The 27679-nt window shown below is 38.6% G+C and overlaps 1 protein-coding gene across 1 annotated transcript in view; it reads left to right on the top strand.

The window, feature by feature from the left end:
- LOC140186124 (tyrosine-protein phosphatase non-receptor type 1-like) overlaps nt 1-27679 on the top strand; it is a 99921-nt gene that overhangs the window by 59458 nt on the left and 12784 nt on the right. Inside the window, exons 2-7 of the mRNA XM_072240030.1 lie at nt 1250-1340; nt 8776-8876; nt 14870-14968; nt 18006-18143; nt 22800-23009; nt 26256-26417. Coding sequence (XP_072096131.1) covers nt 1250-1340; nt 8776-8876; nt 14870-14968; nt 18006-18143; nt 22800-23009; nt 26256-26417 — 801 coding nt within the window. The remainder of the gene's footprint in view (nt 1-1249; nt 1341-8775; nt 8877-14869; nt 14969-18005; nt 18144-22799; nt 23010-26255; nt 26418-27679) is intronic.

The following is a 27679-nucleotide window of genomic DNA, read 5'->3' as shown; positions in this document are numbered from 1 at the left end:
ACTGTCATAGAGGCTGCTGAGCGAACCTCCAGATGGCTATGGTTCAAAAGGTGTAATGCTGCTGGGACACAAGCCAGGACCTGATCAACCCTGGCCCCTGGCTGGGTCACTTGGGCAAGGATGTCTGATGTTTAAAGATCCTAAATACCCGATGTTACATCACTGTGTCCCAGCACATCCTAGGATGTATCTCAGCATTAGTGGCTATGGATTTTGGGATCTTTCTGATTTCTCCAAACATTCATACATAGTACTATCTAACTATGTCCTACTTTTGTTAGAAAAGCTTGCTTTACATATTGAATAAATTGAGGCTTCAATTAACTTTTTAATCTCACTTAATGTTATTTATTATGTATTTAACTTTAACCAGTTTATCCACGAAGATTTGTTTAAATCACTAATAACTATCCTTCATTCTGCTGTAAATTATTTTTCAAAAAGTGCTAATGAACTAAACTCTAGGCTTTTAGCCATTAAATATAAATATTGAAAGCACATTTCATTAAAATTGCACTTCATTCCAATTCACTTTATGACCATTAAGGTTATTTATTGGTTTACATGTCTAAGTATGTTTTGTTCATATCGGAAACAAATGTTGGGCAATGAATACACAAACAGTAGTGCATCTGTTGTGAAAGATTAAATACAGTGATGGAAGAAGAAATTCCTTGTTGATCTGGTACTGTATATTAAGCACGTAACAAGACAAAATGTTTTGCTAAGAATTGCAAGGAAAAGACTTTATTTCCAATAAACTAAATCTATTGCTTTGAATTTGAAGTGTAATAATTAATATTACTTGGCTTTAGCCCTTGAGATTAATCATCATTGATAATGTATTTCATCCTGTGTCTAGAAACTTCAGACCCTGAGACACCAAAGTTTTGAAGAGTAGATTTTCTATACAGCCTTCTGGAATCTGTAATTAGCAGTGATGGGAATTTTGAAGGAAGGGATTCCCTGGATATGTTTCATAATGTAAACAAAGTGTGGGCAATATTTTGAATTTTCTTTGGCACCATTTCGTTAGTTTTCCTTTGACTGTTTTCTTAATAAAACAAATTACTGGCATTAAAAGCCAGCAAACATTGAAAATATGCAGTAATCCAGCATCATGTGTAGTAAGAAAAACAGCTAATTTTTCAGGTCAAACCCCTTTGTCAGTACTGTTTCCATTTGTAAAATCAAATATTGTTGGCATGTACCTGCTTCATTTACAGTAATTCCCATTTTGCAATTTCAGGATATTCGACATCAAGCCAGTGACTTCCCCTGTAAAATAGCCAAGCTTCCAGAAAATAGAAATCGGAACAGATATAGAGATGTCAGTCCATGTAAGTGTTGGGAAAGGAATCTTAATTGCTAAAAAATGTATACATGTAAAAATGATTAAGTTCCTGTATGTTGGTGTTATTGCAATAATTAGGTACACAGCCTTACAGTAAGTGAGTTTCCACTAGACTTGTCCAAGATTTCGATTTTTGAAATTCTTAGGAAAGAGTCATTGCTTTGGTCAGTTGCACTGTCCATTGTAAACATGAGGATGACATGATTGCTTGGCAAGGGATTGGAATCCATCATTCATCGGTAAATTGCTGATTTTGGCAATGAAAGTCGAGCAATCTGACTATTTTGCTTATAATAAATGCAAAATGTTGGACTTGTAGATGTTTTTTTTTCTGGGCCATTGATACAGACACATGAGTTCAAATCACCCATAGCAGCTAGGGAATTCAAATAATAAGATAGTTATGAAGGCTTATTGTGTGTTGGCCTTCATTAGTTGGAAGATTGAGTTCAAAACCTGCTAGATAATGTTGCAGCTCTATAAATCTGGTTTGACCACATTTGGAGTATCGTGTTCAATTCCAGCAGCCTCATTATAGAGAGGATGTGAAAGCTTTACAGAGAGTGCAGAGCAGATTTACCACATGGATGGAACAAAATGGTGGGCTGTGTGAGAGGGAATGCTGAGATTGATATTAGAGTAGGTTAATGAGTCAACATACAAATGTGGGCGGAAGGGCTTGTACTGCACTGTGCTGTTCTACACTCAGGATTTTAAAGAGCTGAGAAGTAGAATGCCCAGAATGCTGGGAAGACTTTGTATATTGGACAGCATCTTTGAAGAGATGAGCAAATCTCAACAAAGTGTTAGTTTCCCCCTCAGTAACCACAAAATACCAGATTGTAATAATCCATTAGTTCCACTAATAATGCAAAATTTGAATGGGAAGTAGTTTAAGTTAAGTTGAACACATCCAGAATTACATATATGAATGCAGTCAAGAAATGACATGGGTTTAAAGCTCAGCTGAGAGTTGATTCTCTAAATGTTGAGTAATCTAGCAGATTTTAGTAATCAAATTTGAGATTTGTCTTGATAATGAATTAAGTGGCCATATGTTACTCTTACCAGGCACATACATTTTTCTTAGATAAAATTGTAGGCTATCTGATCTCTCCTTTATTTTCCTTTCCAATTACTGAGATTCAACTAATATTAGCATTCCTGTTGTTTCAGGTATTGTACACAAGATTATGGATTTTTCTGAGTTCAGAATCGGAATAAAGATTTAATATCACTGGCATATGTTGTGAAATTTGTTTTGTGGCAGCGGTATATTGCAAAACATTTCTTAAAAAAAACTATAAATTACCATAAGTGTTAAGAAGGCTGTTTAAAAAATGTGTTTTATTAGTCAAGGCACTGAGTTCAAAGTCAAGAGGTTAGGTTGCAACTTTATAGAACTTTGATTAGGCCACATCTGGAGTATTGTGTACAGTTCTGGTTGCTCCACCATGGGAAAGATGCTGAAGGTGCAGAAGAGGTTTATTAGGATGGTGCCTGGTTTAGAGGGCATGTGTTATCATGAGAGGCTGGACAAACTTGTGTTGCTTTTTTTGGAGCAGCAGAGGCTTGGGAGGAGATCTGATAGGGTTTATAGTTTATGAAAAGCATAGATAGAGTAGACAGGGTGTATCTTGTTCCCAGGGTTGAAATGTCTAATACCAGAGGGCATGCATTGAAGGTGCAAGGGGATAGGTTCAAATGCAATGTGAGGGTAAGATTTTTTTTTTAGCTCAGTCGTGGATGCATGGACTGCGCTGCCTTAGATATGAGCATTGTGTAGGTAGGACTGCTTAGTTTTTGTTTTTTTTAAAATGTACTTTTAAGCTGGTTTGGCACAACATTGTGGGCTGAAGGACTGTTCCTGTGCTGTGCAAGTATTACAAAAAGAGAGGTAGTGTTGTAGGTTCACTGTCCGTTCAGAACTCTGACGGCAGAGGGGAAGAAACTGTTCCGGAAATGGTGAGTGTGTGTCTTTAGGCTCTTTTATCCCACAACCTTGATGGTAGCAATGAGAAAAGGGCATGCCCCCAGTGATGGGGCTCCTTGATGAACGCCGCCTTTTTGAGACATCGCCATTTGAAGGTGTCCTTGATGCTGGGGAGGCTAGTGCCCATGATGGGGGTTGCTGAGTTTACAGCTTTCTGCAGCTTTTTCTGATCCTGTGTAGTGACCCCTGCACATCAGACGGTGATGCAACCAGTAAGAATGTACGCCACGGTACATCAGTAGAAATTTGTGAGAGTCTTTGGGGACTTACCAAGTCTCCTCAAACTCCTAATGAAATATAGTTGCCTTCATGCAGCCTTTGTAATTTCATCAATACGTTGAGCACATGATAGATCTTCAGAGATGTTGACACCCTTTCCACTGTTGTTCCCTTGATGAAGACTAAGGTGTGCTTCCTGGACCACTTCTTCCTGAAGTCCACAACCAATTCCTTGGGGCATTTGACTTTGCCATCTAATTCCTTCTCTTGCATCCAAATTCAGTGACTGTAACTATTTGCAAACGTTTTAATCACGTTAGAAATATACATGTGGCAAACTAAGGGGAAAGTTGAAGAGTAAAGCTTTATTAGAAACTTGTTCAATTGAAGAGGATTTTAAATGCAAGACACTGGAATTTGCAATAATTTAGAGGTAAGAACAAAGGTGCAGTAAAAAGAAATTAGATAAGTTTGTGGCTTGTATTCAACAATATACAAGAGGCTGGTTATGGAGGGAACAGACTTTTTAACAGGTGATGAACTAAGTTGGGTGAATGTGGACCTATCTGTAGGTCTAACAGAAGACATTTTGATTCCAAGCTCATCAGAGAATTGGTTGGATTATAGCCTCTGGGGCATTGGGAACAGATATGGAGGCAAACTAAGGAAAGGTAAAAACAATAGGGTTATTGTCATGGGGGACTTTAACTTGCCCAATATAAACTGGGACCTTCTGAGAGCAAAAGGTTTGGATGGGGCAGAATACGTTAGGTGCGTCCTGGAGGTGTGTTAAATGAATATGTAGATAGTCCAATAAGAGGAGAGTTGTACTGGAGCTGGTGTTGGGTAATGACCCTGGCCAGGTGACTGACCTTTCAGTGGATGAACAGTTAGGGAACAGTGACCACAACTCAAGTTTTAAGATGGCTACTGATAAGATAAGTAAGGGCCTTGTGGGAGAGCATTAAATTGGAGCAGGGCAAATTACGAGAGCATTAGGCAAGAACAAGGGAGAGTTAATTGGGAACAGCTGTTTTTGTACAAGTTGACGTCTGAAATATGGAAGGTTGTTTAAAGACCAGCTGCACAGAGTGCAGGGCAGGTATATTCCAGTAAGACAACCTTGGATGTTGAGAGTGGTGATGAATTTAGTCAAAAACAAGAAGTATGTTTGATTCTAGCTTCCTAAGCTTTACAGAGCCCTTAAGAATTATAACAAAGCCAGAAAAGAACTTGAAGGGAAACTAGGAAAGCCAGGAGGAACCATGAAAAGTCTTTAGCAATTGGGATTGAAGAGAATCCCAAGGCATGCTATGCATACATCAAGAGCAAGAGGATAACTAGGGAGAGGAGAGGCCCAACACCGATAAAGGGGGAAACGTTCACTTGGATGCTGAGGTCCTTAAAGCGTACTTTACAATAGTATTTACCAAGGAGAGGAACGTGGAGGATGGGGAAATCAGTATTGAGGCCATTGAAATGCTAATACATTTCAAAATAAAGGAAGAGATGGTGTTAAGTCTCTTAAAGAGCATTAAGCCAGATGTCCCCAGGGCCTGATGGGATATACACCCGGTTATTGAGAGAGGGAAGAGAAGAGATTAATGGGGCATTGAGCAATGTTGTTCCATTATTGAAGATGGGAACCAGGGATAACCTGGAAGCTATAGACCAGTGAGTTGCATTGTCAGTGGTAAGGAAGTTACTGGTGAAAATTAGGGGTAGGATTTATGAGCATTTGGAAAACTGTAGACTAATTAGGAAGAGCTCATCCAGAACACTTAAGATACATATGATCCATGGTGAATTGGCCATTTGGATCCAGAACTGGCTTACCCGTAGAAGACGGGGCGGTGGCTGAAGGGACATGTTCTATCTGGATATCTGCTTCGTGGTGTTTCTCGATGGTTTATACTGGGACCTCTGCTGTTTGTGATGTATATAAATGACTTGGGTGAAAACATAGTTAGTATGCTTGTAGAAGATTGATGGTGTTGTGGCTAGTGTAGAAGACTGGCAAGGAATACAATGGGATATAGATCAGTTGCAGATATGGGCAGTGAAATGGCAGATGGATTTTAACCCACCCACGAGTGAGGTGTTGCACCTTTGTAGGTCAAATGTAAAGAGGCAGTACACTAAGGACAAGATCCAGTGTTGATGAGAAGAGGTTGTCCAAGGTTGTTCAGGGAGCTGTGAACTTGGACTCCAAAGTGGCTACACAAGTTGATAGGGTAGTTAGGAAACCATATAGCATACTGCCTTTAGTAATTGAGGCATTCAGTTCAAAAGTCAAAGTTATGCTGCAGCTTTATAAAATTCTAGTTGGGCTGTATCTGGAGTATTGCACACAGTTCTGGTTGCCTCATTATAGGAAGATTTTGGAGAGAGTTCGGAAGAGGTTTACCTGGATGTTGCTTGAATGAGAGGGCATGTGCTGTATCGAGCGGTTGAACAAATTTGAGTTCTTTGGAGCGGCTGAGCGGAGATCTGATAAGTGATCATAAGATTATGAGAGCCACAGATAGAGGAGACAGACAATATCTTTTTTTCAAGAGTTGAAATGTCTAATACCAGAGGGCATGCATTTAAGGTGAGGGGGGGTATTTTCAGAGCAGATGTGAGGTGAAAGTTTTTTTACACAAAATGATGGGTGCCTGGAATGCACTGCTGGGGTGGTGGTAGAGGCAGAAACATTAGGAACTTTCAGGAGATGTTCAGATAGGTACATGAGAAAAACAGAAGGATATGGACATTGTGTAGGCAGAAGAGTTTAGTTAAATTAGCTATTTGATTACTAAAATTAGTTCGATACAATATTGTGGGCCTGTGCTATACAGTTATATGTTCTGTTATCAAAAGGTTGAAGAATTGGATTGATGTTAGGGGTGGCAAGGGGAAGGAACTTTAGTAGTGTCTTATGTCCTGCCTGCTACTAGTTCTGAGAAAAGTGCTTAAATGAGAGAATGCGTAAGCTGCTGTATCTAAAAGCAACCTTGCTTAACAGATGTCCAGACATCTTGGTAATAGGACCATAAAACATAGGCTAAATGGGCTAATTCTGCTCCTATCAAGTCTGCTCCGCCATTCCATCATGGCTGATCCCAGATCCCACTCAACCTCATATGCCTGCCTTCTTGTCATAACCTTTGATACCCTGACTATCAATCTTTGCTTTAAATATACCCACGGCCTTGGCCTCCACAGGTGTCTGAGGCAGAGTGTTCCACATATTCGCTATTCTCTGGCTAAGAAAAAATCTCCTTACCTCTGTTCTAAAGGGTCACCCCTCAATTTTGAGGCTGTTCCCTCTAATTCTGGACACCCTCATCATAGGAAACATTCTTTCCACATTGACCTGATTTCACATTCAGTAGGCTTCAATGAGATCTGCCCCCCCACTTCTAAATTCTTGTGAGAAATTTTTCAGTTTTAATTTATATAGCATAAATGAACCAATTACAAAAAACTAACTGAACTTACAAATGAGCATCGTGTTCTACACTATCATGATTGTTCTCACAGAAATTTAAATATTTTCATGAAAACATGGAAGTCCTTTTTGTGACACTGTTTTACCATCACCTGCCATCAATCCATGTTTAACCACCCTCCATGAAACAACACAACCTGCATTCAGTGTAGGGAACAAAAGCATTGAATTATAATTAGTGCATGTAAGATTTAAAAAAAAATTCTCAGAACAAAATGCAAGTATCCCATTCAATTATTTTCTCAACTTTTTGCAAGGTACCTTATTGCATCTATTTAGAAACTCCAACTGTACTGCATTTGCCCTTAGTTTCATAGTGAAATAATGAGGTTCTGTTGTATCCAGTAAAGTTTTTTGAGTGAATTTTAGTCCCATAGAAAGGGCCTTTTGCATCGTTGGATCACTCCAGCTACATCCCCGCACCAAACTGACACTCTTCCTCTTGCCTGATGCTCATACCCCTGCATCACTCCACTTTGTTTTGAGTTCTAGCCGCTTCCAAATACCTATTCTTGGCCTGATCCTTGAATCACATCAAACACTTGTACTGGTTAGCTGTCATTTTATTATATTACTGAGGATTTTTTTTTAAAAATTGAATAAAAATGAGCAATGGAATATATTTGGTAAAATAGCTGTAAGTATCTGAATGCCAATAAGGGACATTATAGAAGAGAATGAAAGTAGGACACTAGACAGATACTCAAAGTATATGTAAGAATACTGGGATAAATCGTGACAAATTAGATTGCAAAGTATGAGAACCAGATGAAAAAATAATGCATAAGATTTCCAGAGATGACCTAATTAATGAATAGATTGTTGCAGGAAAATAAAACTGTTCATATAGGCAGAGTTATAGACATGTCAGAAATTGATCTGTGATTTTGCCACAACCCACATTTTTTTGGTTAGTAACTTTTATTTTTGCAGCCAACCTGTAACTACAATCTGGCTTTAAGTACAAACCACAGAAAATTAAAACGTTTCAAATGTAGGATAAATTTAAATATTAATGGTAAGGCTCAGTTCAACAAGCACAAAAGCCAACTCAAAATGAAACAAAATCAGAATCTGATGTGTAATGTAACAATATCAATATTAACAGGATCTAAAATTCACTTTGTTAGAGTAACATTGAATTAGATTGTAAATTTGAGGTAAAGGTGGAAACTTTAATCTAGAGGACATATTTTGCATTAGACTACAAAATCGATTAAATTCAGATACACAAGAAGTTTCTGCCACTATTTATACAAAATATTGCACTTCTCTTTTCACAAAACTACACCCAACTGGCTAAAAAGAGAAGTGTCAGTTTCATCATATCTCTGAGTTTTTTGAATATATTATGTTAAATTTACAGCAGTGTTTCTTGGCCTGCAGAAAAATTGCAATTTATATTTATGCCTTTGATATGAATGAAACTGAAATTCATAAACGAGGGATTTAACTACTTAATTTTGTATGGAACCTGATTTTTCTTTCATTTTGTATCTTGTGACTAAACCACTACAACGTACAAGCTATTTCAAGCTTTGTCTTGAAATAGCTTGTCTGTTCATATTGTTCCAGGCAAAATACTTGTTTCTAACGCATGGCATTCAATAAAGTAAATATTTATCAAACTGTTGTTTAAGAGATGTACCCTTTTGTTACAAATAGTACTTCCAAAAATATATGTAAATATAAAATGCTCATTGTTTTTGTTTCAAGTCGATCATAGTCGAATTAGGCTGCAGCGAGGTGATAATGACTATGTCAATGCAAGCTTGATTAAAATGGAAGAGGCTCAAAGAAGTTACATTCTGACTCAGGTAAGCATTTTTTAAGAATATTGCATGATTGAAAAATTTATAGATGATGTTTTGTAGCAGAAATTTGTAACAAATTTTGTAGCAACCCCTTCCTTCCTATTAGTAGTTTGCCAGTGAATCAAGCTTGTATGTTTGACATGTATTCATGGATGTCCATTTCTTGCATTTAGTGGAGGCAAAGAGATGCTCAGTGTTTTAGGCTGAGACCTTGCATCAGAACTGTGTAGAGCAGGGGTGTCAAACTACCGGCCCGCGGGCCACATCCAGCTCGTGAAGGGGTCCAATCCAGCCCGCAAGATGACTTGGAGGGGAAAAAAAAGTATATTCACGACCGTTTATTATGTATCTGTACGGCAGCTGCTCTCTCTCTCCCACCACTGTCTCTGCCGCCTGCTGCATTGGTTGCTTGTGTGTACTTAGAAAGCAATAGGTGGCAGGTAACCACCCGCTGTGCATAAGCACCTACCACCCTGCACTGAAGACCACTAGGGCTCCACTTACGTTGTCAGACACAGTATAAACACACAGAGTACTCAGGTAAGTAACACCTGTAGCAAGGCTGAGACTGTTTGCTGCTGTGGTTCAAAATGCTTTACAAGAAAAGTTGACATCGAAGGTCGGATATTCAGCGATAAATGGAAAGATCATTTTTTCTTTGAGGTCAATGGCAAACCTGTGTGTCTGATATGCTCTCAACAAGTGTCTGTGGCAAAAGAGTACAATATCAAACGACACTGTGAGATGTCACACGGAGAAAAGTATGACAAGTACGCAGGATGACTCAATGCAAAAGGTAAGCGAGCTTGAAGCAGCTCTGAAAAAACAGCAATCATTGTTCACCAAAAGTCGAGACTCACGATGGAGCTGTCAAGGCCAGCTATATTATCGCCAACAAAATAGCTGCTGCGTTGAAGCCATACTCGGAGAGGGAATTCATCAAAGCATGCATGCTGACGGCGACTGAGCTAGTGTTCCCTGAGAAGAGACAGGCTTTTGGTAATATCAGCTTGTCAAGAAATACTGTGGCAGAGAGAATCGAGGATATTGCAGGGGATTTGAACAGTCAACTAAAAGACAAAGTGAGGTCATTTATTGCCTTCTCTATTGCAATTGACGAGAGCACCGACGTGACTGATGTAGCTCAATTGGGAATATTTATTCATGGTGTTGATGCATCTTTGACCGTCACCGAGGAGATTGTGGAGATGGTGCCCATGCAATGGCAAACGACGTTTTCTCCAGCCTCGTCAAGGCCTTGGACAGACTGGGGGTTGACTGGAGTCACGCTGTCAGCATGGCAACAGATGGCGCACCGTCCATGGTCGGGGGAAAATGGCAGGTGTTGTTGAGAAACTCAGAGAGAAAGTTCAAACAGAGAATCCAGAGCAGGAATTCTGGAATTTTCATTGTATTATACACCAAGAGGTGTTATGTAGCAGGAGCCTGAAAATGGACAATGTCATGGATGTAGTAACCAAAACGGTTAATTTTATTAGAGCCAAGGGACTTGACCATCGGCGATTTGACACTCTTTTGTCCGAAAGTAATATTGGACACGGCCTACCCTACCACACTGAAGTCCGCTGGTTGAGCAGAGGGGTTGTGCTCAAACGTTTTTTTCAATTATCGTGTGGAAATTGGACTATTCCTGAACGAGAAAGGGAAGCCAGTGGCAGAGTTGGATGACCCAGACTGGCTTCATGATCTTTCATTTTTAGTGGATATAACAGAGCACTTAAATGTGCTTAATGTTAACATGCAAGGCCACAACAAACTTGTTACAGAATACTACGACAGCATTCGTGCCTTTCAAATTAAATTAGGCCTGTGGGAGATGCAGCTACCCCGGAGCAACCCAGCTCATTTCCCCTCTTTGCAGTCTGTGCGTGTCGCTCATGGGAATAATGACAACATGGACAGGTACAAGGTCAAAATATCACGGCTCAAAAGTGAGATTCAGAATCGTTTCCAAGTCTTCACTCAGCTCGAGAAGGAATTCTCACTATTTTGCTCGCCGTTTGCTGTCAACGCAGCATCAGATGTAGCGGATGAACTCCAAATGGAACTAATTGAAATTCAGTGTAACTCAGCTTTGAAATATAAATTTGAGACTGTGGGTCTGGACTCATTCTATCAATACCTGGGACTGATGTACCCCAGGGTGACAGACTTAGCCTCAGAGATCCTTTGCATGTTCAGGACAACATATCTCTGTGAGCAGGCGTTCTCCATAATGAACATTAACAAATCCAAACTGCGCTCGCAGCTGACACACAGACTTCGTAATGACATTATGAAAATCACAACTGCCCAGAAACTGGTCCCTGATGTTGACAGGCTGGTTAAAGACAAGAAATGTCAGGTGTCTGGAAGCAGCAAGTGAAAAATGAGTGACACTGTTCAATGCACTGCGACATGTAAGAAAAATACGTTATGAAATATGGAGTATCATAATATTGTGATTCATTCATTTTCTGAGTATTCTATTGTAAATATAATCACTTCAATAAAAATTAGAGGCTAACTGTGTTCATTGTCTGAGTTTGACGGCTGGAAGCAGGCTAATGAAAATTAGGTGCAGTTGTGTAGCGTACATTTACAACTTGTTTCATTAGGTCTACATTTGTGTCTGCTAATGTTCGATTTCAAAGGGTCTATTAATGGAAAGGGTGTGGCTTCCAAAATAGCATTGTTCTTTTTCTCTCTCATCACAACTTTCTTGTAGCCTATGACTGTAAGTTAATACCAATCATAAAAATAATGCTTGCTAGGCAATCTTTATAAGAAACGAAATTCGTAAAGTGAAACACTTTGTAGTTATAGCGGAGACTGAGACACATGAGCAGGTTGAAAAAAATGAAGGCAACAAAAGCTGTGGGAACACGCGCACAACTGATCCGGCCCACATGAAGTCACATTTTGCCCAATCCAGCCCGTGACCTAAAATGAGTTTGACACCCCTGGTGTAGAGCGAAGGTGGCCAATGAAGTGAGAGGTAGGTGGGATCAGATAAGAGAGAGATGATGGACAGGTCAGAGAAAGAGTAGGAAAGAAGATCTGAGGAAGAACTAGGTTGGAGAGGATATAATCCTTTGTAATAAGGGATTGAAAAGAATAAGTAAAGGAGAGAGACTGGTGGGAGCAAGGAAGGAACATAGGATGTGGGTGACCCAAAGATAAAAAATTTTTAATATTCATACCATTGGAACACACATTTCCTCCATTCCCTGCATTTCTGTTCTCAACCCACAAGTCCCCCCCACCACATCCTAACCCCATTAGCTGCAACACATCTGTTCATTACCTCTCTCACCACCATTCAGTGGTCTAAAGAGTTCTTCCAGATGAGGAATTCACTTGCACCTCCTCCCAACCTGATCTATTGTATTTTTCCCCACAATGTAGCCCTCTCTACATCAGCAAGACAAAGCATAGACTAGATCTCCTTCCACATGAGAAGCCTACAAGCCAATGATATGAACATTGAGTTTTCCAATTTCAGGTAATCCTATGATCCTTTCTCACTCCCAACTGTCCACCAAGGACTGTTCTTCCTGTGTTCAGTATTTCCATCCCTTAACCCCACCTCTGTTATCAAATCTCCCTTCTCCACCTGGTTTGAGGTGACTGTTAACCATTTACCTATCTACCTGGGTTTCTTCCACCATGTTTCACATTTCCCATTTCCCATTTATTCAGCCTCCCAACATGATGGCATCTGCCCATCATCTCTCCCAAATCTATCAACTGTTATCTATTGGCCTTGATCTCTAACCGCCACCACCGCCCCCCCCACCCCCAGTTCTATTGCCCATTATTCCTTCCTCGTCTCATTCCACCTATCATTTACTGGGTTTTGTCTTGCGCCTCCATCTCACTGTTACATCTCCCCTCTACATTCTCAATGCTGATGCCTCTTTTGCCTCCACTAGCCATCATTTAGTTAATTAAACAATGGTAAGATCTAGCCCAGAACTTTGGTCACTTTTGTTGCCTTTCTCCTGCAAGGAAGAAGCATTTAACCCACCCTTTCAATGTAACTTGCTTTAAGCATTGCCAAAAATAAAAACATCTTGTTTGCATGCACTCTCTATACATTGTGTTACCAGAGAATTGAAAGTGACCAAAATTTCTGCCTTTTTTTTTATTATAGGAACTGAATCTGAAGACAAAAACAAAGTGAATTTGATTTGTTAGGATTGTCTCTTGGTTCAAGTGATTAAAACACCCTTAATATATTTAAGCATTTACTGTATAGACATGTAGAGTGACAACATGTATAAAATTATTGCAGTCTTTTGTGCTGCCACAAATAAGTAAAGTAGCTATTATTGTTCAGCCTAATATTAAATTATGTATCTGGTTTTCTTATACACCTGAGATGATAAATTTCAGGACATTAGTAGTTTAGATTCTTTGTCTTAGTTGTATTCATAACCATCAACATTACAGATTTAAATCAAATACTTCTAAAAATTAAAATTTGATTTCATGTTTTCATTGTGCAACTGTGTTCCGTAAGTACTACCAGATTTTCTTATGTTCTTTTTCCTAGTTTATATGAAAGAAAAAGGTATAGGAATTTATCTGATTTGGTTGTTAAGCATCTGCTACCAGAATAATATGCCCCAGTTTTCTCCATCAATACAATAATGAGTCAACAATGCTGAGAGTATTATACCCAAAATCTCAAGTTGATTTTTCAGCTTTTTTAAAGATTGATCATCTTTTGTTATTATCATAAGATTGTAGTAAATCATCCTGTTGGACATTTTGAAGTAATGTTCTTGCATCATTATTCACATTGCCTGCCTGGAGAGTTGTTCAGTAGTCACTTGAAGTTTGCATGCTCTTAATAGTTTTAATGGTGTGGTTAAACCTTGCTGTTTAATGGTGCAGCCCACAACATATTTGTCACTGTTTAATTGGCATGAATTTATTCTTTTTCTAAAAGGAAAATAGCATTTATTTATACAAACGTTCACAAACTCAATATCCTAACACATTTAGTCGCCAATTAAGTACTTTTTGGCCTGATTAGGCATATAGTGTATTACAAAGAAATGTAATAAGTTTGTTAATAGCAGACTGTTGGCATAGACACTGAAAACAGTTCTTTTTGTGCCTAGAGATATATTTTACCCTCTTGGAAGCATGTAGATAGATCCACGTTTCATGTAACTGAACACTCCAGCAATGCCACACTGAAGTTTCAGGGTGGATTTCATGCCCAAGTTGCTGGTCTGGAAATTCAGCCTGCAACTTCTGAAACAAAAAGACCACCACTAATAGGATGTAACCTGGTATTTGTTGATCCTTGATATAGTTTTTTTTAAAAAAGACTGGTAACCTCTGAAGAGCTTTTCTTCACATAACATCCATTACACAGTCTTTCTGTTCTGGTAATTCTATGCCACTGCATGGAATAAATAAAAATAACTAAAATTGTGGGTCCCAAAATAATGATGTAATTTTGATCAAGAGAAAATCTGCAAATGCTGGAAATTCGAGTAACACGCACAAAGTGCTAAAGGAGCACAGCAGGCCAGGCAAAATCCAGGAAGAGTACAGTTGACGTTTCAAGCTGAAACCGTACAGCAGGTAGGGGATTTAGTCACTGCTGAAGGGTTTTGGCCCAAAAGGTCAACCATACATTTTTCCTAGATGCTGCCTGACCTGTTGAGCTCTCCAGCATTTTGTGTGTGTTGTATGTAATTCTGATTCTCTCTTTTCTTGTTTTAAAGACTATCCTGTAAATTGACTCTGTATGGTTCTTTTGTCTTTTCTTTCCATGTACTGTTGCTCTCTACACCCAACCCACCCCATTTTTTGTTGTCTTCTAAAGTTTCTAAGTATTACTTTCTAAAGCTTGAGTTAAAATTAGTTTGAGTTTCTAAAGAGCATAATGAATTTTGATAACTTTCTGTTACATCCTTCATTAGCAGAGGATACCATTATTCTGCAAAAAAAAACCTGATCTGTTGTTTTTACAGGGTCCTCTTCCCAATACTTGTGGCCATTTCTGGGAAATGGTTTGGGAACAGAAGTCTAGGGGAGTGGTCATGCTCAACAGATTAATAGAGAAAGGATCAGTAAGTAGTTAAATATATCTGCATTGATTTTATAAAGCATTTTGTGGAACAGCCGAAATTGTGAATTCTTCGAAAGTAAGATGTGGAGTTTTCCATTTATCATGGAAGAAGCTGTTATGCAGTAAAACATTGTTTCTGGTTAATTTAAACATCAGTTTTAAAATAATTGAAACATAATGTACTATCTTGGTTAATAATTATTCAATCGTGACTTAATAAGCTACTTTAGACCATGATATAGGAAGTTAAAAGAACTACTTTTCCAAGCCATGTGATTATTAATAGGCCTTGATTCATGAATATGACTACATTTCAGTTCAGCTGCCTGAAAAAATAACTTCCTTCAGAAATTATTTTCTAGTTTAAAAATCTGTATTTTAAAATGATATTGCAGAAGTACTTGTGCTAAATTTTCCATTTCCAAGATCTCTGGGTATACTTGACTTGGAAGTATACTGTCATTCCTTCCTTATGGCTAATGTCTAAATCCTAAAGCTCCCTACCAAACAGTACTGTGGAAATTCCATTTCCAGAAAATAAATTGGTACTGTTGATCCAGCAATATGATCTAGAATTTTATGGCAGCTGGGAAATTAAAATTCAAGCAATGTAGTAAACATGGAATTAAACAACAAATCTATTATTAATAACGGAAATTAAAGAATTGCAAATTTCAAATGAAATGATAGTTGGTACCAATCAGAGTCAGGGAACCTTAATGGGAAGAGAAATGGAGCTAACATACAGGTCAAAAATCCTTTGTCAGAAGTTGTGCTGGGAACTGGGAGTAGTATAGTATAATTGCCCACCATTGAGAACATCTACCATAAACGCTGCCTGGGCAGGGCGAAAAGCATTATCAGGGATGCAAATCACCCTAACCATGGACTGCTTACTCTCCTCCCATCCGGTAGGCACTACAGGAGCCTCCGCTCCCGCACCAGCAGGCACAGGAAGAACTTCTTCCCTGAGGCTGTGACACTGCTGAACCTCTCAGCACAGCGCTAAGCAGTATTGCATCCGTATTGTACTGTCTCAGTACTTCTATATTTGTGTGCTGTAGCACTTTTTTATTCGCAGTTATTTTGTAAATAACACTATTCTTTGCATTTCTGGTCAGATGCTAAATGCATTTCATTGGCTTTGTATCTGTACTCGGCACAATGACAATAAAGTTGAATCTAACCTAATCTATAGACAGATACCTGATGGTTAACACTGGATGCTTTTCTAAGCATTTTGGTCATCTGTTTAAACTACATAAACAATTTTGGCATTGAACCTTTAGTAGAACGTGGGGCTTGTATTACTTTAAAATTAATGTAATGAATTACATACTTTTCTGTTGAATTGTTTGTTTAGGGTGCTCGTGCATAGTGCTATGTAACAAACGAGAAAATCTGCAGATGTTGGAAATCCAAGCAACACACAAAATGCTAGAGGAACTCAGCAGGCCAAGCAGTATCTATAGAAAAGAGTATAGTTGACGTTTCGGGCTAAAACGTCAACTCTACTCTTTTCTATAGATGCTGCTTGGCCTGCTGAGTTCCTCCAGCATGTTGTGTGTGTTGCATAGCGCTATACAAGTTTGTTGGTCTGTCAGTACATTGTCATAAGGCAGTCTACTTAAATGACTTTTTTATCATGCACTCAATGTTTCTTTTACAATGAACATTAAATTTTATTGCTTGTTTTTCATCTCCACATTTACTGTCTTTAGTCTATTTCATAAATGAGTATCGCTCTTATGTAGATACTGGTCCGCTTAATTCCTTTTTCCCCTTTTCATTGTTAGATTGGTAGTCAATTATCTAAAGAAACCTGGCCAATATTTGGTTACAAATTTTGTTTCGGCTTCATTAAAGACTCCAGAGGTATGAAATCAGGCCCCAGTGTCTTTTCCATTTGAGTAGCAAGATTTTTATCCAGGCTCTAGTTAGTGGCATTCATCTTCTCATCAATCCTGACCAGATTTCCAGTCCCTACTGCTGAAAAGTATCCCTACAGCAGGATGCTACCTCCACTGTACTTTACAGTAGGGGTGATGACACCTGGCTGATGTGCAGTATTGGATTTATGCCACACATACTGCTTAGTGTTAGGCCAGAAAGTTCCACCTTAGTGTCATCTGACCACAAGATCATCTTCCACTCCTTTACTGTATTTTTAAGTGACGCTTTGTAAAGTCTTTATGGGCAAGTATAGCTTTTTTGTAAGGCCAGGGCTTCTTCCTTATCACTTATCTATAAATATCTTTTTTGTGCAAGCCTTGGAGACAAGGGAGCCTTGAGCTTCATCTCCAATTGCAGCCGTTGACTTCTGCAGCTCACTCAGTGACTGTTGGTGTCACAGTAGCCTCTCTTAAAAGTGCCATTCTTCTCTGGTGACTAAGTTTAGAGGGGCAGCCTGACCTAAGCAGTGTGGCTGTGGTATATTTTTACCACTTGTTGATGATCGACTACACTGAGCTCCAGTGTATACTCACTGCCTTTGAGATGGCTTGTACGCTTCCCCAGTTTTGTGTTTCTCTATTATTATTTCCATGACTGAGCTTTAATGCTTTTTTTGTCTTCATTTTGGTTTTGTTGTTTGAAAATTTACCGTACTGTTTGACCTTACAGAGAGGGGTGATTCAGGTGATCCTCCAATTTTGGAGGAGTTGGCAAGGTAATGTGCAGTATTGATCCTGAGGGAAGTTAGTGTAATAATTTCAAAGAGGGTGAATACTTTCTCAGCCTCACAATTTTAGTTTTAACTTTTTAGTAAATTGTTGACAGGTCTTGGAATTCTTTTGATTTGACTCAAAAATCCTATGAGACAGTAAAATATGAATATAGTTGTAGGAGCTGAATACTTTTTCACAGCACTTATTTCCAGCCTGAAATAAAAATATTGAATGTCAGAGCTAGTGTCGGCAGTACAACTTTGCTTTGTTGAAATATAATATTGTTATATTGGTTCACTTTTTTTTTTGAGTAGAAAGTTTGAATGTTAGCACTAGGTCATTATAATTTATCCAAATGTCTCCTAATTCTAGGTAAAATGTGCACAGTACTGGCCAAGTAAGGAAGAAGCAGACATGATATTTCCAGACACACAGTTCAAGTTAACGTTGATTTCTGAAGACGTAAAATCATACTACACAGTACGACAGTTGGAGGTTGAAAACCTTGCAGTAAGTGCATCTGCAAAGTTTGAATCATTGTTTTGATAACTTTATCATTTGAATTTCTTTGCAGTAAATAGTATTAACTGAATTTTCACTACAAAATTTTAATGAATGGGAAAGATGAAGAAGATTGAACATTTGTAATGTCTTCATAAATGTATTGTTTAAAGATGTCCAAAAGTACATTTAATAAAATTTACTCAAAACTAAGCTTTAAAGGGGTTCTGTGCTTACTAATACAAATGCATTTTTCAAAGATAGCACAGGAGAAAAGTAAGGCAAATGAGAGGCAGTGGATGTCATTTACTTGGATTTTCAGAAGGCACTTGATTAGGTGCCACACATGAAGCTGCTTAACAAGATAAAATCCTGTGGTGTTACAGGAAAGATACTGACAAGGATAGAGGAATGGCTGACAAGCAGGAGGCAGCGAGTGGGAATAAAAGGGGCCTTTTCTGATTGGCTGCCAGTGACTAGTGGTGTTCCTCAGAGGTCAGTATTGGGACCGCTACTTTTCACATTGTTTGTCAATGATTTAGATAATGGAATTGATGGCTTTGTGGCAAAGTTTGCAGATGATATGAAGGTAGGTGGAGGGGTAGGTAGTGCTGAGGAAGCAATGCCATTGCAGCAGGTCTTAGACAAATTAGAGGAATGGGCAAAAAGTGCCAGATGGTATAGTGTTGGGAAATGTACGAGAATACATTTTGGTAAAAGTGCAAACTATTATCTAGATGTGGAGAAGGTTCAAGCATCAAGAATGCAGAGGGACTTGGGAATCCTCGTGCAAGACTTCCAGAAGGTTAACTTACAGGTTGAGTCGGTAGTAAAGAGGGCCAGTGCAATGTTGGCATTTATTTCAAGGAGAATAGAATGTAAAAGCAAGGAGATAATGCTGAGCCTTTATAAGACACTAGTCAGCCACACTTAGAGTATTGTCAACAGTTTTGGGCCCCATATCTCAGAAAGGATGTGTTGTTATTGGAGAGAGTCCAGAGGAGGTTAACAAGGATGGTTCTGGGAATGAAGGGGTTAACATATGAGGAGCGTTTAGCAACCTTGGGCCTGTACTCACTGGAATTTAGAAGAATATAGAGGGGATCTCATCGAAACCTACTATGTTGAAAGAACTAGATAGGGTGCATGTGGAGAGGCGGAAGTTGATTGTTTCCTGATCAGTCAGGGTATCAAAGGACATGGCGGGAAGGCGAGTGTATGGGGTTGAGTGGGATCCGGGATCAACCATGATGGAATGGTGGAGTAGACTTGATAGGCTGATTGGCCTGATTCTGCTCCTACGTCTTATGGTCTAATGTTTTTGTAAGTTATTTAACCAAGGAATTAAATGCATGGATTTTCATAAATATTTACAATATTAATCAGCCATCCAATTCTTTTTGCCTGTAATGTGTGAGGAGCTGACAAAACATCTCACACGACATTTGGCTATGCTTTATGTTCTGAATCTCTGCACATGTTTAAACATGCCCACCTTTATCTACAAACGGTAGATAAAACTTTATTACAATTGAAAAGTGAACTTTAAAAAGAACTTTTCACTGTAGAACTTATCCTATACTGTAATAGGACAATTAAATGATACTCATTCTAATTTAAAAATCATTTATTATTTTAACTGTAGTTGTATTCACAAAGCTGTGTGGTATTTCTGTTAATTTTTCATCTCCCCAAAATACAGTGGGAGGGAGATGGGAAGAAGATTCAGAATCTGAAGTAACGGCGAATTTTTGAACTTTTTTTTTATACAAGTTTTCAATGCCAAGTATCTTAACTGTTCCTTGAAAGTTAAAGCAAAACAAATTTATCTGCAGATGTTTCTGGTGCATTGAGCCAATTGTTGCTTTCAGATTTTCAGACCAAACCAAGTCAAAAAGTATTTCTTTAAATTATTTTTTTAATTCATCATGGCTGGCAAGATGTAGACTAAACTTTCATGGGTATTCTATTTTCAAAAACATACAAATAAATTTAAAGGAACAGAATTGGGCCTTGGCTGACACAAGAGTAATGTACTTCAAGTTTATCATTTTTCAGATTTCAAAGTAAATTTATTGAAGTATATACATGTCACCATATACAACCCTGCAATTCATTTTTTGGCGGGGATTCATAGTAAATACAAGAAACGCAATAGAATCAATGAAAGACCACATTCTACAGTACAGAAACAACCAATGTGCAAAAGACAAACTGCAAATCAAAAAATGGAAACAATTAAATTAGCATGCAATAATATTTGAGGTCATGAGATGGAGTCCTTTAAAGTCCGTAAGTTGTGGGAACCGTTCATTGATGGGGCATGCTATGTGAAGTGAAGTTACCTCCTCTGGTTAAAGAATCTGATTGTTCTTTGAATAGTCTTATCCTTTACATTTCTCAGAACAATTTCTTTCCATTTTAATTTAGCATCTCATACAAATTTGATATTGACTATGCAATATTCCATCACAAAGAGGTGGGAAGAGAATTTGTTTTGCATGTTGTTTGAAAGAGGAATTGTTCTTAATTCCGATTTTTCAGATCTGTGTAAGCAGAATATTTTGTATGAATATCATAGCTTTCAAGCCAAACCTCCTTAGTCCCTCTGCACTTCAGAGTTTTTTTGCAATACTGGCATTCATCAACCATGGGATAGAGTTCAAGAGCCGTGAGGTAATGTTGCAATTATATAAGACCCTGGTCAGACCCCACTTGGAGTACTGTGCTCAGTTCTTGTCACCTCACTACAGGAAGGATATGGATACTATAGAAAGTGTGCAGAGGGGATTTACAAGAATGTTGCCTAGACTGGAGAGCATACCTTAGAATAGGTTGCATGAACTTGTCCTTTTCTCCCTTGAGTGACAGAGGATGAGAGGTGACTTGATAAAGATGTATATGATGAGAGGCAATGATTGTGTGGATTGCCAGAGGCTTTTGCCCCAGGGCTGAAATGGTTAACACAAGGGGGCATAGTTTTAAGGTGCTTGGAAGTGGGTACAGCGGAGATGTCAGGGATAAGTTTTTCTGTTTTACACACAATGGTGGGTGTGTGGTATGCACTGCCAGTGACAGTGGTAGGGGCAAATACAATAGAATCTTTTAAGAAACTCTTGGATAAGTACATGGAGCTTAGAAAAATTGAGGGCTGCGCAGTAGGGAAATTCTAGGCAGCTTCTAGAGTAGGTTACACGGTTGGCACAACATTGTGGGCCGAAGGGTTTTTACTGCTTTTGATAAAATTGTCCCTTTTAATGTAGCAATATGAACTGGCACAACAAATAGAACAAATGCTAATTTGGCTTTAAAGACTTGTTTTTAGGAAAGGATGTTTGTCACATTTTTATTTTAATAAAAAGTCATATGAAACCTTTTGCTCCTCTTCCCCTAGTCTCAATCCCCAATCACTGATTGCAGGTTTTATTTTTGTAACTTTGTATATGAAGCTGGCATTCATTGAACTATTTTTCTACAGTTTAAAAACTTTCTGGAATTGGTGTGATGTGTAGAGATTGGTGCTTGCATCTTCCTGTGGTGTTTACTGGTTTGCATACACAGTTGTGTGAAGCTTTCTCAATTTAGATTAGATTATGAGGAGACACAGTCCTCTTTTATTGTCATTTAGTAATGCATGCATTAAGAAATGGTACAATGTTCCTCCAGAATCTTGTAACAGAAACACAAGACAAACCAAGACTAAAAAAACTGACCAAAACCACATAGTTACAACAGTGCAAAGCAATACCATAATTTGATAAAGAACAGACCATGGGCACGGTAAAAAAAAAGTCTCAAAGTCTCTTGAAAGTCCCATCATCTCACACAGATGGTAGAAGGAAGAGAAACTCTCTTCCTGCCATAAGCTTCCAGCGCTGCAAACTTGCCGATGCAGCACCCTGGAAGCACCCGACCGCAGCCGTCTCGAGTCCGTCCGAAAACTTCGAGCCTCTGACACCGAGCACCATCTCTGCCGAGCGCTTCGACCCTGGCCCTGGCAACAGGCAGTAGGCAAAGCCGAGGATTTGGGGCCTTCCCCTCCGGAGATTCTCGATCGCACAGTAGCAACGGCAGCAAAGCAGGCATTTCAGAAGTTTCTCCAGATGTTCCTCCATGCTTCTCAAGTCTGTCTCCATCAAATCAGGATTGTGCACGGTACCTATTCAACAAATACGATGTCATTTCGGAGCAGCCACGCGCGCTGCGTCGCACCGCCATCTTCTCCTCCCCTCCCCTTTATAATGTATGTATTTGAAATGTTTTGTGTAATGTGCAATACAAATAAAATTTCACACAGTATTAAAAGTTGAAACACAGTTTAAACTTATTCACAGTATGAATATCTCTGGTATGTTACTCTACAGATGTGGAGTATAGAGTACACATAGGGTTTTTTTTTTACTTACAAGACCACTGTCCCTGAATTGGGGGTAGGAGGATCTGAATTTTCTCTCTAGGTATTATATATTAATTAATAAAAATTAAAGAGCATTAGTTTTCACAAGATAGGTAAACAAAATTATATATAATTGTTAGTTCACTTGACATGATAAAGCATATTTAAAACCAGTAAGGATATGTGCATGTACTTTAATGTAAGGTTCTTTCTGAGCCATTTCTATGCATTGATATATTTATTCCTCTATTATCTCTCTTCTAATTTAGACCAAAGAAACCAGGGAAATTTTGCACTTTCATTATACCACATGGCCTGATTTTGGAGTTCCAGAATCTCCTGCTTCATTCCTTAACTTCCTTTTCAAAGTGAGGGAATCAGGCTCGCTGAATCCAGATCATGGACCTATTGTGGTCCATTGCAGTGCAGGGATAGGAAGATCTGGCACTTTCTCACTGGTCGATACATGTCTTCTGCTGGTATGTAATATGCATAATGTTACTTTGCTTTTCTTTCAGAGTTTATCAAAATGAGCTTAAAATACAGCAATATTATAAATGGTTGAAGGTGAGTTTGTGTGTACAATGTTGTTATTGTCTGAATGTCAGTGGTACATTATTGCACATGGTGAAGTAAGTTTACTAGTCCAGGGGTCCCCAACCTATTTTGCACCACAGACTGGTTTAATACTGACAATATTCTTGTGGACCGGCCGACCCAGGGGTGGGGGGCGGGGGGGCGTAGGGTTGCCAACGGACAAGAGCAGCAGTCAAATACTTTGTGTTTACCAGAGAAAGACTACAATGACCATGAAGCCTCGCGCGGGCACCTGTGTGCGCATGCGTGTACGTGCAGATTTTTTTCTACAAATCGTTTTTGGCGATTCCGTCTGGGGGGAGGGGTGTTGATCACAACCGGAATATAGGTGATAAGTGGCTAATACACTCAATTTCATTTCTAAAAGGGTTAATCTAACAAATTTAATATTAAACACACCGCATATTTTCCTTGCATTAATATAGTGATAAGTCAATTATCAGGGGAGGATAGGGGAGCTTGAAGTAAGTGTTGAGCAAACTTCCAGTAGAAGTGGTAGAGACAGGTTCAATATTATCATTTAAAGTTAAACTGGACAGCTATATGGACAGAAAAGGAATGGAGGGTTATGGGCTGAGTGCAGGTCGGTGGGACTAGGTGAGAGTAGTGTTCGGCTCGGACTAGAAGGGCCGAGATGGCCTGTTTCTGTGCTGTAATTGTTATATAGTTATATAAGTCACTTATAAGTCAATAGCATCATAACATTTTAAGTAAAGTTTGGATATTAAATACACAGTGCATATTTTCGCCGTATGAACACATAAAAATCATTGCAACAGACCAATATCGCTGAATCAGTGGGAGCCTTGGGCTTGTTTTTCTACAACAACACAATCCTATTGAGGGGTGATGGGAGACAACGATACTCGAAAGGGGTTCCTTATGTCCAGTCTATTCTGCAAGTTAGTTTTCGTTTCATTCATTGCAGAGATATTTTGGAAATGGAAGCAACGTTTTCAGTGCTTTTGTGGCTATCTCAGGATATTTAGCCTTGACTTTGATCCAGAATGCCGGCAGAGATGTTATGTCAAACATACTTTTCAACTTGCTGTCATATGCAAGCTCGAGGAGTTGATCTCCTTCCCGCGCTGACATGGATGACGTGCGGGTAATGACCTCGCATGCGTTCAAGCTCAATAGTGGGCGTGACAGGGAATGAGAAAAGGTGCCGCTGACTCATATCGCCAAATCATATCATTTCCTCGCGGCCCAGTAGCACATGCTTTGCGGCCTGGTAGCGGTCCGTGGCCCGGTGGTTGGGGACCGCTGTACTAGTCAAATGATAAACTTTTCTTCCTGGCCAAACAGTTGATATGAACAAAACCAGCTGATTTCCCAGTAGTACGTTATATATGCATAAACTCAGAAAAAATTTAATATTATCAACCATTAAAAGCTCTTAAACCTTAAGAGGATCAGGAGGAAAATGCCAGTAGCAGTTATTTTGTTTGAAAATCTATTACCACTAAAGGTAATTCATCTAATTTGTTCATGAACCTGATACTGGAAAAGATAATGGTTGTCTTTTGTACAAGAATGATTCTGGAAATGAAAGGGCTAACGTGAGGAACAGTTGATGGCTCTGGTCTTGTACCTGCAACAGTTTAGAGGAGTGAGGGAGGATCTCATTATGAAACCTAACAAATATTGAGATGACTAGATAGAGTCGACATGGAGAGGATGTTTCTAGGAGTGAGTGCATCTCGGGTCAGAGAGTTCTGCCTTTAGAATAGATGAGGAATTTCTTTAGCCAGAGGATGATGAATTTATGGAATTAATTGACACAGACAGATGTGGGGGGCCAAGTTATTAGGTATATTTCAAGTGGAGGTTGATAAGTTTTTGATTAGTAATGGTTTCCAAGGTTACAGGGAGAAGGCAAAAGAGTGGGATTGTGAGGGAAACTAAATTAGTCGTGATTGAATGGTGAAGCCCAGTCAATGTGCTGAATAGCATAATTCTGCTTCTAGGCTTTATGGTCTTGTACCTCTGATGTTTGGACTAACAGCAGGTACGCCAGGGCTCTGTAAGACTACCACTGATTCTGTCTCCATAAAATCCTCTAAGTTTACTGGAATAATAATAAAAGCTTCAACTGTGTTCTTCTGAACCAAATCCCTAGCATCAAGACCTTAATTATGCTAATGCATTCTGTTGGGAAGATTCTCAGAATAGAAATCCTATTGCATGTTCTGTTACGGGATTCAGTAATGTGCTTTCTTCAACGAAATGCAACATCCCTGCTGATTCCTGGCAATCTCTGGCCCGTAACTGCTTGGAACAGGGGACAAGTGTTTGGAATTTGTTGAACCTCAGGGCATGCATTGGGAGCGAATAGAAGATCTGCACGAATAGCAGAAGTACACTATCAAATAATCCCATCTTTTTTTCCTATGGCACTGCTCATCCATCTGAGGAAGAACATCTGGTTCCCACTTTGACTTTGCATTTGTAATGTTGAGTGAAGCAAATTGTCCTCAATTTCAGGACTGCAAAGAAGATGATGTTTCCAGCTTAATGACTATTTCTAGAGTATTCGCATTTTGTCACATTTTGTGACTAGGTAATGCTTTGTAAGTCTTTAAAGCACAGCTTGAAAGTTACAAACATTTTAATGAACTTGCAGTAGGAATTTGAATGATTCTTATTGAACAAATGAGCAACTTCCTAATACCATAGGACATGTATATGGGACCTTGCATCATTAATAAAATTTTGTATCATAAGCATGGACCAGTCACCAGTAAACTGGGTTATTCTCCTGATTTCAGTTACTACATGGAGTGCTTAATGTGTGCTCAGTATAGTTAAAGAGAACTAGTTTTAAAATTAAGATTTATTTAAAGATTGTGAAAATTATACAGATGTAATTATGAGGGTATTGATAGATACAGCTGTTATTGATTGTCCAGATGTTCATTATTGGGTGTTTGATCCTGTTGTTATCTTAGTCTCCATCCCTTGCATTTTATTCTCAGTCTCCTTTGTATTCTTATCCCCTGCTCCTCTTAACACTCTCTTTCCTGTTCTATTCCATCTCCCACCAAACTTGAATGCTATAGAAACAAACTGATTACTCTAATTCTCTAATTTTTTTGTCTTTAATATCAATTTTTCTTTTTTGACAGATGGATAAACGGAAAGAACCTTTATCTGTGGATGTTAAACAAGTTTTATTAGAGATGAGAAAATATCGTATGGGTCTTATTCAAACAGCCGATCAAATGCGTTTCTCCTACATGGCTATTATTGAAGGGGCAAAATTCATCATGGGAGACCCTTCTGTACAAGTGAGCACTCCAGTTTTGTTTATTAACTTGACTTGTTATCAAAGAGCTTGCATTAATTTAGAAACTTGGAGATCCTCAACAATTTTAAATAACACTTCATAAATTACCGCAGCCAATGTACAGGAATTTCCTACAAATGACATGAAACAATTTACAATTTTTATTCATCTAACAACAATTTTGGCTGTTCTTGAATATTCCCATGGAATATTGCAGCTGAATAAACTGATGAAAATTTTACGTTAATAAGCTACTTGAAAGTCAACATCTTTGATAATGTACACTCTGTTCAGTGCATTGAGATATGCTTGGGTCTCGAGTGGATATTGCAAAAGTAGTTTGATAAGCCTGCAAAAGTACTCAAACTCTTAGTATTGGTGAGAACTTTGACCAGTTTTATGTTTTCCAGCAATACATGCATGTAAATTTTTGGTTTGGTTAACTTACCTGAGTGAGAAGCTTGTGAGTTCACATTTTAGTTTGGAGTTCTAAGCACAATAATCCAAGTTGACATCCATGTCAGTACTGGCTAGGTGTTGCAACACTACAGTAAATGTTTCCTTACAGGTAAAGCATCTTATGGAGAACCTTTCTACCCCTTGGACGACATGTTATTAAATAAAGCGTTATTTCCTTTTACTTGTGCGTTATTTGTCCCTGGCTACATGGTTATTTGAGGGTCATTGGTGTATTCTGTTTAACTGCTGGGGCCTCTCCATTTGTCAAGTGCATTTTAAAAGCACTTTTGACTATAAATTTAAGATTGTACAAAGTATCCTGGAAGCACTGTCTGAAGCTGAGTAAATGAAGTGTCTACTTTCACTCAGCATTAGCTTCTGGTGCAGTAGAAGTGAAACCTCACCAAATGGCTTTCAGTTAAACTTATTACAAATTTAACAAGGAATATTGAATGTATGTTTCCTTTTTCATGCAGTTGTAGTGGTTTTAAAATAATTTTGAAGTCCATGCTGCTTTTCTGAATTGCTTGGATACGACAAAGCTATTTCATGATTTCACTTAAGTGCTGTACTCTAAATCTCATTCAGGCATGATTGATTGACATAAGAATTCTTATTTTGTAAGCATAGTTAATTTGTAATTGGAGTTTGTAAGGGTTACAAGTTAAACTTTGTCAAGGAAAGACTAATCACAGTTCAAACTGATGCTTCATTTTCATCACTGTCATCTTTATCTCATTCATATGGTCCACCAATGTTACAGTGAGAAAAATAGAGGGAAGAAAATTATTTGAGTAGTTAGCT

This window comes from Mobula birostris, chromosome 2 (assembly GCF_030028105.1).
Source record: "Mobula birostris isolate sMobBir1 chromosome 2, sMobBir1.hap1, whole genome shotgun sequence".
NCBI lineage: Eukaryota > Metazoa > Chordata > Chondrichthyes > Myliobatiformes > Myliobatidae > Mobula > Mobula birostris.
Note: the sequence above shows the minus strand (reverse complement) of the source record. Positions and strands in the feature narration are given on the sequence as shown.